The sequence below is a fragment of the Panicum virgatum genome, chromosome 5N (genome assembly GCF_016808335.1).
Source record: "Panicum virgatum strain AP13 chromosome 5N, P.virgatum_v5, whole genome shotgun sequence".
Classification (NCBI taxonomy): Eukaryota; Viridiplantae; Streptophyta; class Magnoliopsida; order Poales; family Poaceae; genus Panicum; species Panicum virgatum.
The window spans coordinates 55,797,816-55,812,086 of NC_053149.1; the positions used below are offsets into that span (position 1 = coordinate 55,797,816).

General features: G+C 42.5%; 1 protein-coding gene across 2 annotated transcripts; it reads right to left on the bottom strand.

Annotated features, from left to right (window-relative positions):
- Nucleotides 1-6,360: 6,360 nt before the first annotated feature.
- Nucleotides 6,361-10,967, bottom strand: LOC120673149 (farnesyl pyrophosphate synthase-like). Of its 2 annotated transcripts, none has more exons than XM_039953860.1 (11): nucleotides 10,635-10,967; nucleotides 8,715-8,855; nucleotides 8,525-8,611; nucleotides 8,087-8,203; nucleotides 7,909-7,997; nucleotides 7,643-7,694; nucleotides 7,451-7,546; nucleotides 7,318-7,362; nucleotides 7,110-7,199; nucleotides 6,958-7,029; nucleotides 6,361-6,658 (listed from the first exon to the last, which is right to left on the bottom strand). In XM_039953860.1, the coding sequence occupies exons 1-11, from the start codon at nucleotides 10,782-10,784 to the stop codon at nucleotides 6,530-6,532; spliced, it is 1,068 nt and encodes a 355-aa protein (XP_039809794.1). In that variant the 5' UTR covers nucleotides 10,785-10,967; the 3' UTR covers nucleotides 6,361-6,529. The 2 variants fall into 2 exon arrangements, with proteins under 2 accessions (XP_039809794.1, XP_039809795.1); XM_039953861.1 differs by having other exon boundaries at nucleotides 6,555-6,688.
- Nucleotides 10,968-14,271: the final 3,304 nt, after the last annotated feature.

A 14,271-nucleotide genomic window follows, 5' to 3' on the forward strand; every position in this document is an offset into this window, starting at 1 on the left:
GCCAAAGTTTGTACTAATGAATCATTTGTAAACATGCAGTTCCTGGGAGGACATGGAGGATGAGGATTTTGATGAATGAGGTATGGAAGGGGCTGGGAGCATGGGGATGAGGGACTGGCTGGTTGAGGAAGAGGGTTGCAGATGCCTTTTAGAGGTTGATGAATTTGGCTGCTTACAATGGGTACTACTTGAAATTAGTTTGATTAGGTGAATTTATAAAGTAATGCAGTGGCAATTTGTCTAGGAGATGGATGCAGTTGTGAGACCTGTAGCTGTGTCATTAGTGACTCATGACAGCTACAAATTTTGTAAATTGTCTACTTATATGTATGCTGTAGCGAACTGTAGAGGCCTTAAGGATGGGGTCATAAGTGGTAATGATTAGTTGGAATTGCTGTGATTAGTGGCTCATTTGATAATTGGTGCGGTAATGAGTAGTCTGAATCTGTTGGTGTTGCTGTTCAGTTTCAAATGTATAAACTGCTGCCGTTTTTTGAATGGAATCAGCCGCCATCAGCCTGATTTCAAAAGTGTAAGCCCAGCACTGTTGGCAGATGGCGGCTACTGTTCACATTCAGCCAATATCAGCCAACAACCGATTAGCCCAACAGCCCCTCTATTGTCGAAAAAATAAAAGAAGATAACCAATTATCTAAAAGGACATGAAAAGAGAGAGGTAACATTCTGCATAAAAAAAGAGCCCATTTGGGCCCGAATGTGCATTGCCGGTCTCTTGGGCTGCATCATTCGTCGTTAAGCCCTTGTTTAGTTGCATCCAAAATTTCAAAACTTTACAAGATTTCCCGTCACATCGAATCTTTGAACGTATGCATGAAGTATTAAATGTAGCTAAATAAAATAACTAATTACATAGTTTGTCTGTAATTTGAGAGACGAATCTTTTGAGCCTAGTTAACCTATGATCGGATAATAATTACTAAATACAAACGAAAGTGCTACAATATCAAAATTCCAAAAGTTTTTGCAACTAAACAAGTCCTGAGTTCCTTCCGATCAGAGACACTGGAAATCCGGCGGTGTTTAGATGGGCTATGAGCACGGCTTGTTGGGCTGATGAGGTATGTGGCAGTCCCACCTAAATTAATCCGGCTTAAGTGCGCTAACCATCATCAAAACGACAATCAGGGTTAACACGCACTTAAAACAGAGTAATCCGGCAGTGCTGTCGGGTAAAATCCCGATTAAACCACTTGAACAGGATCGACAAAGCAGTCTAGAGAATGCAACATTCCATACATTTTACAGCACAGAGTATGAAATTGAATTATTATTACAAACCAAGTTTGAATTTATAAAAAGACAACAGAGTTCAAGTTTGACGAAAAACGAACGATAGTCTAGCGTCGAAACCAGACGTCATGATGAAGCCCGTACATGACGTCAATCACAACCTCAGATGTTCCACATGAAAAACAAAGCCACAAGCAAGGCTGAGTATACTAATACTCAGCAAGACTTACCCGACTAAGGATATACTTAGCCCATAATCTAGACATGCAAGGCTTTTAGCTTGAGGGGTTTGTTTTGCCGAAAAGCAGTAAAGAGTAGATCCTAAATTTTAGATTTTAGCTTCCAAATTCTAGTTCAATTAACCATTCTAGGTGAGCATCTATCCAATAGCATACATGGTGGGAAACAATTATCTTTTATCATCCATCCAACCATATTCATCATCATCATCATATTTCACTTCTTACTCTATGTGGCAAAAGGGTTAAGCAGTCCCAAACCGTGAGAAGCGGACGATTCGAATCGAATTTGTTAACCTGACCAGGCAGACCTAACACACACGTATGGGAACCAAGTCACCCACACGACTTTTCCCCTTTTCTTTCCGGGTTGTGGATCAGGGTCACCTTCCTCGACTACAGAGTACGACGACTCTGCACCCGCATGTGCGCGTATGAGAAACAACGTTCAAAGAAGATGAGAGTAAAGTCCACTTGCCGAGCCAATCAGGTACTTAAGCTTACCGATTACCATATTTCTCGGCATGTGGTTAGTATGTTCAAACGTTTAACCACCACTACCACACACTGCGGCCTTAACCATTTTCACTAAACAGACGGAGCATCACAAGTACCACAGCCCCGCCTGTGAGCCTTATAGTTGCAGAAAGTAGTAGACATTCAACTCCTATAATTCTCGCGAGTGACAGGAAATCACTCGACTTCTACCGAACCATTAGCCTAGCCAACTAGCGACCTACACATACTAGTGTTCAAGCATAGGTACCTAGGATCATGCAACTAAGGTTCCAATCAACTCCTGTAACTTAAATGCACAAGTAGATAGAAACAATAATAAGTTGCATAAATTTAAAATAGATAGGACATGCTCCGGGGCTTGCCTTCCTGGGCGTAACTGGATCTGGGTTCTTCCGAAATCGGGTTCGGGTCTTGCGCAGCTTCAGTTAGATTAACTTGAGCTTCACGCTGCTCACTCTCGGACTCGGGCACCAGCTCGTATGTTCCGTCAGCGAGAGTGGTAGTATCTATATGAGATGCAATGCACATGGGTAAGTCGTTGTGATGGTAAGAATTTATGAATTATTTCACAATAACGGTGTAAAGCAAACAAAACCCGAAGTGAAAGAGTGAAACACTTCCCTTCAAAATTTACTGGGCAATCGTTTATAGAGTAGTAACTCAACATATCTAACTACACAAGACATCATGATTAACAGCACAAGAAAGCTATACTAACATCCTAAACAAATGGCATTAGCTTCATATAGCAATTAAATCATGGTTAGTTAATAAATTAGTAACTCAGCACACATATAGTAGTAAATTCAACAAAAAAATTACTTCAAACAGAAGGTAAACAGAACTAGCTATCCTACAAAATTCATCCTAAAACTTGTAGCCAAATAACCAGAACAAATCATGTAATCAGACAACTCCTAAAACAAGATTGAATTACACAGGTTAGACCAGAGCATAAAAGAAACTCAAACTTTAACAGTAGGTCTAAAGAGGGATAAAATATCTATCGTGAATTTTTCATGATTTATTATGCACAGAAATAAATATGAGAAAATAAACAAAACAGACAACAGATTAGCAAGATTTATTTTTATCTCCCTATCTAGCCATGAACTGAAGCTCAAACTTCCTGGAAAAGCTAATATACTCTAGATGAACACTCAGGAATATTTTCAGGATTTATCAAGAACATAAACTATTTATCATAAATAAAGTCTACTAAACAAGGATTAAATCAAAGAATCAGCTACACATGAGAACTGACCACGAAATTTTTATAGCAACACTAGTGTCACATGAACAAACCACCATAAAAATTTCAGAGCATAACAAGGCTTCAAGAAATAATTAAGAAAAAGAATAAACAACTAGCCTTTATGCACCTAGTAACACAAATCTAATTTTCCAGCAAAAAGTTTCAACTAACAACCATCATACTATGATTCTACTGCATAGAGATTTTCATAAGGATTCCAGAACAACTGGGTTTTCTATTTTACGAATTTTCTACGAATTTCAATTGAATTTCAAAGTTTACAGCTAAAAATTACAAAGGAGTCCCTACAGCACTATTCATCTGAGTCACAGTCTATTCAAACAACCCCCTGGACTTTCTTGAATTTCAACCCGAGGTCCTGGGCTGGGGTTTGAAACAGGGGAGCTTCGGGCGGCCGGATTCCGGTGCTTGGGGTCGTCGGCGGCGAGGGCCCGGTGGGGGAAAAGCAAGAGGAGAGCGAGCTCTACCTCGGGGTGGCCTCGGTTGGGGCTGGGATGGCCGGAGCGGGCGGCGCCGCGGAGAGAGGCGGCCGGCGGTGGACTGGGCTTGCGGCGGCGGCGTTCCGGCGGGCTTGGGCGGCGGCGAGTGGGTCGGGGAGCACCAACGGAGGGTGGGGGTGCTAGCTGCGGGGTTGGATGGGCGCGAGGAAAGCCGGAGGAGGGAGCTCCGCGGGAGCCTAGGGATGGGCGGCGCAAATGGCAGGCGGCGACGGCTCTGGACGCCGCGGAGGGCTCGGCTCGGCGCGTGGAGCAGGGAGGCGAGCAGAGGGGGAGGGAGGAGACCCGTTTGCGCAGCAAGGGGAGGGAGGAGAGCCAGGCGAGGGCGCGAGCGGGTTGGGGAAAAGGTGCACGGCACTGCTCGGCTCGTTCGTCGCCGTGGCACGCCGACGGCAGTCCTCGGCGTGCGTGCAAGGAGATGGCGCCGCATGGAGAGGCCGAGAGGCTTCGCGGAGGAGCCAAGGACGGGACGCAGGGAGAGCACGGTGCGTGGCCGGCCGCCTTAACTCGACGGCGACTTCGGCTCGGCAGAAAACAGGGGAGGGAAGAGAGAACAGAGAGGGTAGAGAGAAAGAGAGAGAAGGAGTTTGACTGATTCAAATTCAAATTTTTCTCAAAAATTCCTTTTGAAACATAGAAAACTTCGAATACGAAAGTTGTAGAGAACTTAAAAACCTACAACTTTTATTTCTGGAACAAGTTTAAACGAGCAAAGGTTTAAAGGTTATTTTAAATTTTTGAAAACTACAAATCAAACAACTTATCATTTCATGCGATTTTCATCATTTGTACCCCTAGAGTTCAACTGGACATTTACAATTCTTTTCATGGTGAACATATCTATTCATTTTCATATGCCTATTTGCCTTGGTGTGAAAGTTATTTGAGGTTCCTGACCTATGCACATATACACACATACATATGCACACATATAAGTTATTTTCCAAAAAGAAATGCATAAATTGCGATTCTCTTGTTTATTAAGCATGAAATCAAATTTAATATTGCTTGCTTAGCATTTTAAAACTCTGGGATGTCACAAGGTAGTAGCCACCTTTGCTTCGGTTTCTTTCCAGTGTCGTCATCGACGAGCTACTGTATTTCGCAAAAAAGATTCTGTATAATTCGATATAATATTTATTTTCAAATAATTGCAATATATGCTCGTGGAATCGGTATATCAATCAACGCTTTTGCAGAATATCGCATCTCGGTATCAATGTACCTGAGACGAGGGCCAAGAAAACATTTTCATTTTTACATTTTAATACGAAAACGATATCGAAAACAGAATAGTCGAACACGAATACGAATATGGATTTCCGGAATATAAAAAACGAACCAATTCGAACGGATACGTATCGAAAACAAACGGTCTACGAAAAGTTAAGACGGAAACACACCGACCTGTACAATATCCAATCATCCAACAAACCCGACATGAGTACATGAAAATAATAGACAAATGATAATAACACAAGTAATTGTAAGCCATGATAATAATTCACAACCTCACAAACAAGTTCACAGCCACGCAATAGTAGTGCAGTATATAGCCGCAACTCACAAGCCCACACTTAGATAGAAGATTTAAAATATTCATAGTCATAGCCACACATAGTAGTAAAAACGGTATATACCGAATTAGTAAAAACGGGATATTCTGATAAAATACGAGAAATACAAAAACGATTGGGATACAAGCCAAACCGTTTCCGTTCCGTTTTCGAATTTGACATCCCGTATTTCATACCATTTCCGTATTTGTTTGAAAATATGAAAATGAACGTGTAAAATGTAGAAATCGAGACGGAACGGAACGGGATTTATCCCGACCGTTTTCACTGCAACAGCACACCATCAACCACAATGGCCGAGCAGGGTTTCAACGGGAGAAGTGCTCTGTATCAATGTATCTGTGCCGTTCGTCGTGCTCGGAGTAACGAGACGCCGGTTCGTCGTGCTCGGACTCGTCTGCCCTACACCATTGTTGTCGTAACCAGTCGCTTCGACCCATTGGTGCACGGGGAGCACCTCAAGGCTGCAGGAGAACCTTTCTCATCGTCGTCGTAAACTTCCAGCATCTTCTTGCACTACCGTCCAAGAGAACATTCCACTTTCGAAGAGTCCTGCAATTTGCTGGAATCAATCGAACCAGTAGTTACCACCGAAACAGCCAAGATCAGGTTGGACACATCAGCAATCTCTGTTTTTTTTTTTTGAGGGCAGCAACCTCCTGAGGCTCCGTAGAACCGTGCAGCTGCCGCCCGTCTTTTTCCTCACCAGTTACCACTCAAAACCTCTTTTTTTTTTAATCCTATACTAGAGTACAAGCTGTAGTATAAGCTGTAGTATCTGAACTCACATATAGACGCACACTTGAGCCATTACCGTCCGAGCTACCGCTCGTTCTGACCACTCACCACCCCTTGGGTGCCTGCCTGGCACCACATCAAGGCCGTCGCGTTCAAGCACAGCAACCAGAAATATTTAGCGCCTGGGTTTTCACCACCCCAAATTGTTAGAATGGAAAGGGCAGGGTGAACACAGCAGGGACAGGGAAAATGCTAGCGACACAAGCCTGTGAAACCGGGAGCATGTGCTTTATTACATTACATATATAAAACCGCTAGTACGGTACAGAGTGAACGAAATACATGCTGCTACCCACGAAACACAGAAAGCATAGTGCGTCGAAAACGTCGCTAGCATAGGTGGAAAAGGTTCTCCACACACGCAGCTGAGCTCTACTTGTCCCTCTTGTAGATCTTGTGCAGGAAGGACTTCAGAACGGTCTGAACCGTCTTGTTCGGCTGGGCCTCGATGTCGGCCGTCAGCTTGTTGTAACTCTCCCTCTCGTACTCATGGAAAACCTCCTGGATTTATGCCAACGAGGAAGGACATCACCGAAACAGAAAATGTATTAAAATAATTGCCAGGTTCTGCCACAGGCAAACGCAAAATTTGGATGTTGTTTCAACATATTGAGCCAAACCAATTGCATAAGGTGTTAGATTTTTATAGTTTATTATAGATAACGCGAATATTGTTGTTCACTAAGGCGTCAGAGACACTGTGCGACAGAGTCTGTCTGTATTATGGCTTATGCTGCTATCCGTGAATTTTACATGCTGACTTCACTGTAAATGATAAGAACATAACGGTCAGGACATACCACCAGATTAAGCTCTTTGTACAAGTCTTTCACCTTTGCAACACATGCTGGATCGGACTTCCCATAATTTTCCTGTTGACCAGACATAAGGGGAGTAGAGTTTAGATACTATCTTCTTTGTTCCGAAAATGGATCAAGGTAAAAGTACTTACAAATAGGATTTTCTTTTGGTCCTCATCAGTACGTTCAAGAGCTTGCACAACTAACCAAGAACACTTGTAGTCTTCAATATCAGTTCCGATCTGTGATAAGAGTTCATGTTGATAAGAACATAAACTAAAGAAAATAGGACCTTGACTGCAATCTGCCCCACAGTTACACCCATTTAAATTAGTAAAACTAAAAGGTGCAAGTGCTAACCTTGCCAATGAATTCAGGATCACCAAAACAATCTAGATAATCATCCTGTAGAGAAATATGATTAATCAGATGTAGTTCAATATAGAGTACAGACAATTCATAACATTCCACCTAGAAGCAACAAGATCATTACCTGGACTTGAAAATATGTTCCCATTTCAACAAGAATGTTCTTTACATCACCAAAGTTATCCAAGTTCTCACCAGCCAGCAGCAGTGCACATGCAACCTTGAATGTAGTAGAATATTGTCACGAGAGACATCTAGTTAAATACTATGATTACCATCCCCAATTAAAAGGAACATATGGAATTATATCTCTTACAGGGAGATAAAATGAATAGTAGGCTGTCTTGTACTGAACAATGCGTCGGTGACTGCAAAATGCAAATCAATAAAAAAAATAGCAATAAAAAATATGATATCCCAAGTTTCAGGTACCAAACAAATAATGATACCTCATTCTGGAACTACACAGGCAGTGGTAAAGATTTTCTTTTACTACATGTGGTTACCAAGATATATGCAATAAATCATGCAAGGAAGCAAAGCATGTGAATTGCGTTACTGCTGCTGTGTTTAAATGCTTACATCGTCAAGTTATATTTACTTAGGTCCTTTTCACCCTCATGAGTAGTGATAAGATCCAACAACTGCCCTGAAGCAGTCTTGAACTCAACCTACAAATGTAAAAAGAGAGTCAGTCATTGTTTAGAAGAATTCAGTAAGTTTTGCATGAACCTATGCTTATGTCAGAAGATAGTATTACCTCATTGAACAAATCAATGAGATCAACATAATAGGGCTTTCCTTTGAAGTGGCGTTGAAGGATCCGTGAAATATGATTGCGAAGGATAATCCCGTCATTTACAGCAATGAGGCCAACCTGCGAACAGAAGCCCAGCAATAGGTGTCAAAGTTTGCAGGCTAAAAGCCGAAAACAATCTGTTTGCACTCAATAACACACTAGTATACAACCATTCCCTACGAGGAGAATAAACAGAAATGGGCATGAAAATAAGTTGCTTATAAGAAGAGATCAAATAGAAACATGCAGCATGGAAGTCAACTTTTAATAGATGAACAATTCTTCGATAATCGGTGTCAGCATCGAATCCTTCTCAGGTAAGCCCTCGATACAGCCATCATAAAAATAACGTACCCAAATAATTTGGTGCACAAAAAAGATAATTGATCCTCAGCTGACCTGAGGCACCCTAAACCAGCAAGGCTGCCCACGTCGTGTCTGGGAGTTGTCCATGATATCATCAAGCACCAGAAAATAAGCTTGAAGCTGACAAATGGGAAATAATAATTAAGGTTACCACATTAGAAAAGATTTCATGCTATTAAGATTCAACAAACATGTTCAAAACAACATTGTCGGGGAGTATTACCCATTCAATACACCAACCAAGGGTGCAGGCCAGAAATGTCTCCTCCTTGCTCAGAACATCGACACCCTTCAATATCTTGTAGCTATCAATGACTGAGAGCCCGCGGTTGCACTTTCCTCCGAGCACATTGTAATCAACCATCTGCTCCAAACGAAACAAAAAAGTTGAAAAAAAGCTCTCTAAGCTAGTTATAGTATCACAAACTTAACAGAAGAAACTAAAAGAAGGATATAATCAGAAACAATAGAACTCATTATGTGGATTTCCGGTTTATGCAGATTGCAGACCACAAACTGCAAACGAACATGAGAATACTGGTGGATTCTTATAAGTTATAAGACCTTCCCAGTGAAGTCGCTCAATTTGTATCCACTGTGAACAACCAATAAAAACACTTGTAGTTTACAAAAGGGACAGGCGACAGAAGCAATCCGTCAACTTCACTACTAAGTGCCAAGCAAAGTATAAGGTATGGCATTCTTTAAGACATGTTGTGACGCTCCAAATTTTCCTTCAACTTGCAGTTGTTCCTCTGCTTAAACAATGGAAACTGACTTACTTAATGTAATAACAGGCAGATTTCTTGTGATTTTTACAACTTAGTCAGAATTTCTAGCACTTCAGATATCTAGGTCCCTGAGATGCTTTTTATATATTAGTTTTTACCAATGTACAAAATAGCCAGCTAATAGCCCGCTATTAGCTTTTTAGGAGACCTACCGCTATGCTATACAACATTTGACCGCTATGTCCGCTAAAGGTGATTTTATAGGATTTAGCGGTAATAAATGTCTGCTATGTCCGCTAAAGATTTATTCAAAAGAAATAAAGAACATTATAACTAGAGTAGATCATAAACAAAACAGTGGAGACATAGTTGGACAATCAAGATATGTGTTAAGTCTATTTTTAGAGTGTTAGACCAATGATTCTTCTAAATTTATATGTAATTATTGATTATTTTATTATTCCGCTAAATGATTTAGCTTTCGCTATAGCTCTTTTAGCTTTTTAGAAGGGCTTCCGCTAAATATCTTAACCCGCTATTTCTTACCTTGGTTTTTACAAGCACATATGTTCTAAGCAACCATTTTTTTTGTATGGTGATAGTATTTCCTCAAATAAAATGAAATCGTTTCCATATGAACAATCTGAATATTTTCTAAAGATAATCTCTGATATAAGGTAACAGTTTGACAAGAATTTGTGACCACGACTAGTGATTCAGCATCATTATTATTTCTTCCTGATTCAGGGCTTAGTCAGACACTGAGACACAACTTAACTTTAGTAACAACAAGGTGACATGCTAAACTTAATTCTGTTCAGGCAGCAACACACTTTTCTTAAACAAAAAACTAGTCAATTACCGAAGTCCTAGATGGTATATTAGAAAACCCCTTAGCAACCATAATGTGTCAAGGATCAGGAACAACAACTCAAACGCTAACAGATTTCACAACACAGCTAAGCCTTTCGCAACGAATTGGTCGGCCCTTTTAGATAGATTAGAGTAAACCCAAAGTCCTAATCACATCCCTTGTTTCATATTTGCTGAGTCTCCTTTTAATGTGTGCGTAAGAGAAAGACAGAGATTAAGAGATAACAGACTTTGTCGCTCGGACTTCCTGAATAATCCAACTCTAACAAGTCTAATTAAACCGATCAAAAACATCAATCCTTCGTGTTTATGTACACGACTCCTCTCTCCATAGCATTCTAAAACTATTTAACACGTAATCACGCAAACTGGGAGAATTTCAACCGTCAGGCGTCAAATCCTCGGAACCACCGAAAGCCCACTAAACCTGGTAAAAAAATAAACCCCCGAAGCTCTTACGCGAGCATATAGGCCCCCTCCGCCAGACCAGATCAAGCCAACACCCAGGGTAAAAACTAAGCGGAGGAAGAGAGCATTACGCGGTCGATCCACTGGAGCGACTCGTCGGTGAACTCGAAGGCGGGGTCCTCGAGCATCTCCTCCTTGAGCGTGCTGTATATCTCCTTGAACGCGGCCCTCGTGTCGGCGCCGCCGGAGCCGTTGGCCACCGCCACCCCCGCCGTTGCCATTGCGCCCTCGGAGTCGGAGCCCTCCCCCACCTCGCGTCGGCGCGGGAGGAGACGAGGAGGGAGCGGAATTCTGCGGAGGCAGTATGGGAGAGGGAGCGAGCTGAGGAGGAGGAGAAGCGAGGCGCGCTGCCGCGTGCTGCGCGTGTGCCGCGCTGGGGATTGTGGTTGGTGCGGGCGAACAGATTTGTGGGCACACGTTTATTTATGGACCGCGACGGCCTGCCAACTGCCGAGCTGGTGGCCGTGGCAGGCTGGGGGAAAAAGTCACTTTCCGGATGCAAACAAACAAATATGGGTGAGTTTTGAGGATGAACTGTGGGCTCGTGGAAACGTTTCATGCAGTGCCACGCTCGGCTTGCTCTCCAATCAAGCTACGCCCTTCTTCTTCTCCATCAGAATTTTTTGCCCAGGAATAAAAGGAAGAAAGAAAACCAAAGTGAACATAGGCACTCGTTTTATTCTCTGAACAGTTACAGATTGCGGAACACTACAAACAAATCTTCAAGCGATTCCAGCACATTCGAACTCCAAATAGAAAGAAAGAAGTCAAATCCTCGTAAGAAAAAAAAAAAGGCTCAAGCACAACAAGACCGCATTCAGATTGAAGCTCTCCGGCCGTCGATCTGCAGCCGGCCCACGTCATCATCACGTTGGGGAAGAGCATGGGAATATGTCCATGATGGAAAACTATACGATTGATTGATGAATAGTGGGTGATGCTTGAGTTGCACAACGGTGTTGCTTGCAAAAAAAAAACAAACTTTATGTATGGGCAGCCCTTCGTCTTCTTCGAGGAGTTCCATCTGCCTATCTTCATTGCTGTTTATACGAACCACGCTACTTGTACCCATTTTTATTTTTTGTGTCCATTCACTTGTGCACGTGAAGCATGTTTGTGCACTTGTGTACCCATTATAAAGTTATCCGCTCTCTTTTTAAAATAAAATAATGTACTCATCCTGAACAACATGTATATTTCAGAAATAGAGAACAACAATTGAGACTATAGGGTTGATTGGTTTGCTTCCGAAATATACCGTACTAAAATATGAGCAAGCTCATAACTTTTGGCACTCGTTTGGTTGAAGACCAAAAAATAGCCCACCTAACAAAGTGATATTATAAACTTGCCAAGATTTTGATAAAAAGATTGGCATGCCACGTTTTGCCACTCTGATATCTTAGCATGCTAACATTTTAGTATCCAACCAAACAAACCCTATACAAAATGGAAATATTTTTTTATCAAACATGAGGGATAATCCCCTACTGTTTATATATTAAAGAAAAAGAAAGGATACAACAAAATGGAAATATTAGTGGGCATAGTTGTTGTCGACCTTTGAATTTAGGATTATCTATTTCTTTTTCTATAAATAGTACTTTTGTCTTCTACTTTTGGCCCTATCAAAGAAGTTTTTGTTATGCACAAAAGCATTATTGTGCCTTTTTTCCCCTCGTTTAGCATTTATTACTAGTAGAAAGTGCATTCAGTGTTCAATCAAAATTGCTTCTAAAAACATTTGGCTAGATGGCTGGAGCTTGATTCATGAAAAAAAGGTAAAGGAGACTCAATTGACTAAAATACCCCTGATCCACTAATTGTACATGTTGATCTTTTTTGGTAAACAAAATTAAAATCACAATGCAAAGAGAATATATTGGCAAGTTTTGATATATACTGATAAAAAGTATCGTCGGCTCCTGTACGTGTGGACACGCCAAGTTTTGGTTACTGTGACCATTTTTCTCCACCAATTTTGGCTACTTAAGCCATAATTAGCAGATAGTTACTGTAGCATTATTATTGCAAATCATGAATTAAATAGACTCATTAGATTCGTCTCGCGATTTACAACTCATTTGTGTAAAAAAAATTTGTAAATATATTTTATTTAATACTTCTAAATATAACAAGATTCACTTTGATGTGACGGGTTGTAAAATTTTTAGGAGGGAACTAAATACCCCCAGTAGTGACCCTCTACTTTGGCCACTCTAGTCCATTTTGATGGCCATGGCCAAAATCTCGGGCCGTTAATTTGCTGACCAGAACTTAACTTGGCCCCTATGGCAAGCCTTCATCGACAGGCGACGTCGTCCGTGCACACCACCGCCATGTCTCTCCGGCCTGTGGCTTCCGGCCGAGCGTTGCTCGGCTGCAGAGTTCGCTTCAATTCGGATGGGGATAGGGGATGGCACATGGCAGGCAGTTGCGGAGATACAGGGCGGCCGGCCGGTGGCCGCGCGCCGATGCCGCTGCCGATCTGGGGCAAGCGGCCGGGGCGATGCGCCGCGCCGGAGTACAAGCGCCAAGCCTCGAGCGGGACGTCGGCGTCGCCACGTCGCTTTCCGGTCAAGTCGGTCAGCGCGCGCATTGGTGGCGAGAACAGTTGGCCATTGATGATCCGACCTCCGCGCCCGTCCTCCGTCCAACGTCCCCGAGTCCGGAACGAATTCAATGGTGGTCGTGGTCGTCTTCACCTCTCCGCCACGCAGCCCAGCAACGCATTCATGGGCCCGAAAGGTGACATGTCCTCCCCCTGCCGAACAACTGCGAATTATTCCTTTTTTTTCCAGAGGCAAACGACAGCAGATTTTTCTTTTTGATGCGGAGATCGATGGATTTTGCAGTGGGTCGATCGACGATCACGGGCATGTATGTTTGGAAGGTTAATTTTGAGGGATAATATTTAGTTTTAAATTAATAGGCTAAGGATTAGCTCAAGGTGGGTTATTTGAATCCATGGGGTAAGGCCAATCTCAATAGGAGTGTCATCGACGGTTACCAAGTCAGTAAACTAGGTAATCGAGTCAAAAAAGTATCATAGTGATGATACTCTCTCTCCTTTCTCTTCATAATAAGACTGCCATGTCAGTATATTTAATGTCCATGGCACTACAATGACACCACATTGAGATTGGTCTAATGCACACCCTCTCTCTTCCATTCTCATGTCAAGATGTGTGTGCATACTCATCTTTTTGTGGGGATCATGTAAAAATAGCCTCATTATCACTTTTTGGAGGGGCTAAAGATTTTGGGAGGGATAATTCACTTTAGCTCAAAATTTATCCTATATATTTAGATGCATGAGGAATAATTTGGAACTAAAAGAGGAGGATTAAAGATTATCTGTTGTATCCAAACAGAGCCCATATCAGGCGCACGCGCTCCATGTGCTCGCCGTCGCCGCCGCTTGGGTTGGTTTTTGGTTGGGTCGCTGTGGCTGCTGCTGCTCAGCCAGCTCAGAGCCGCCTGGTTGGTATTGGCACCACACACACAGTGACACAGCACCGCTTGGACGTTCCGAAGCTCACAATCTAGGACTAGGAGTACTAGCTAACTTCCACATCTATCCACATCCACTGGGAGGAGGGCCGGGGGAGGTGATGAAAAACGTGGGCAGGCACGACCGCCGGCCAGCACACGCGCGCGCATGGCCTGCCGGGTGCCACTTCGCCCCGCGACGAGCCTAGCTGCAAA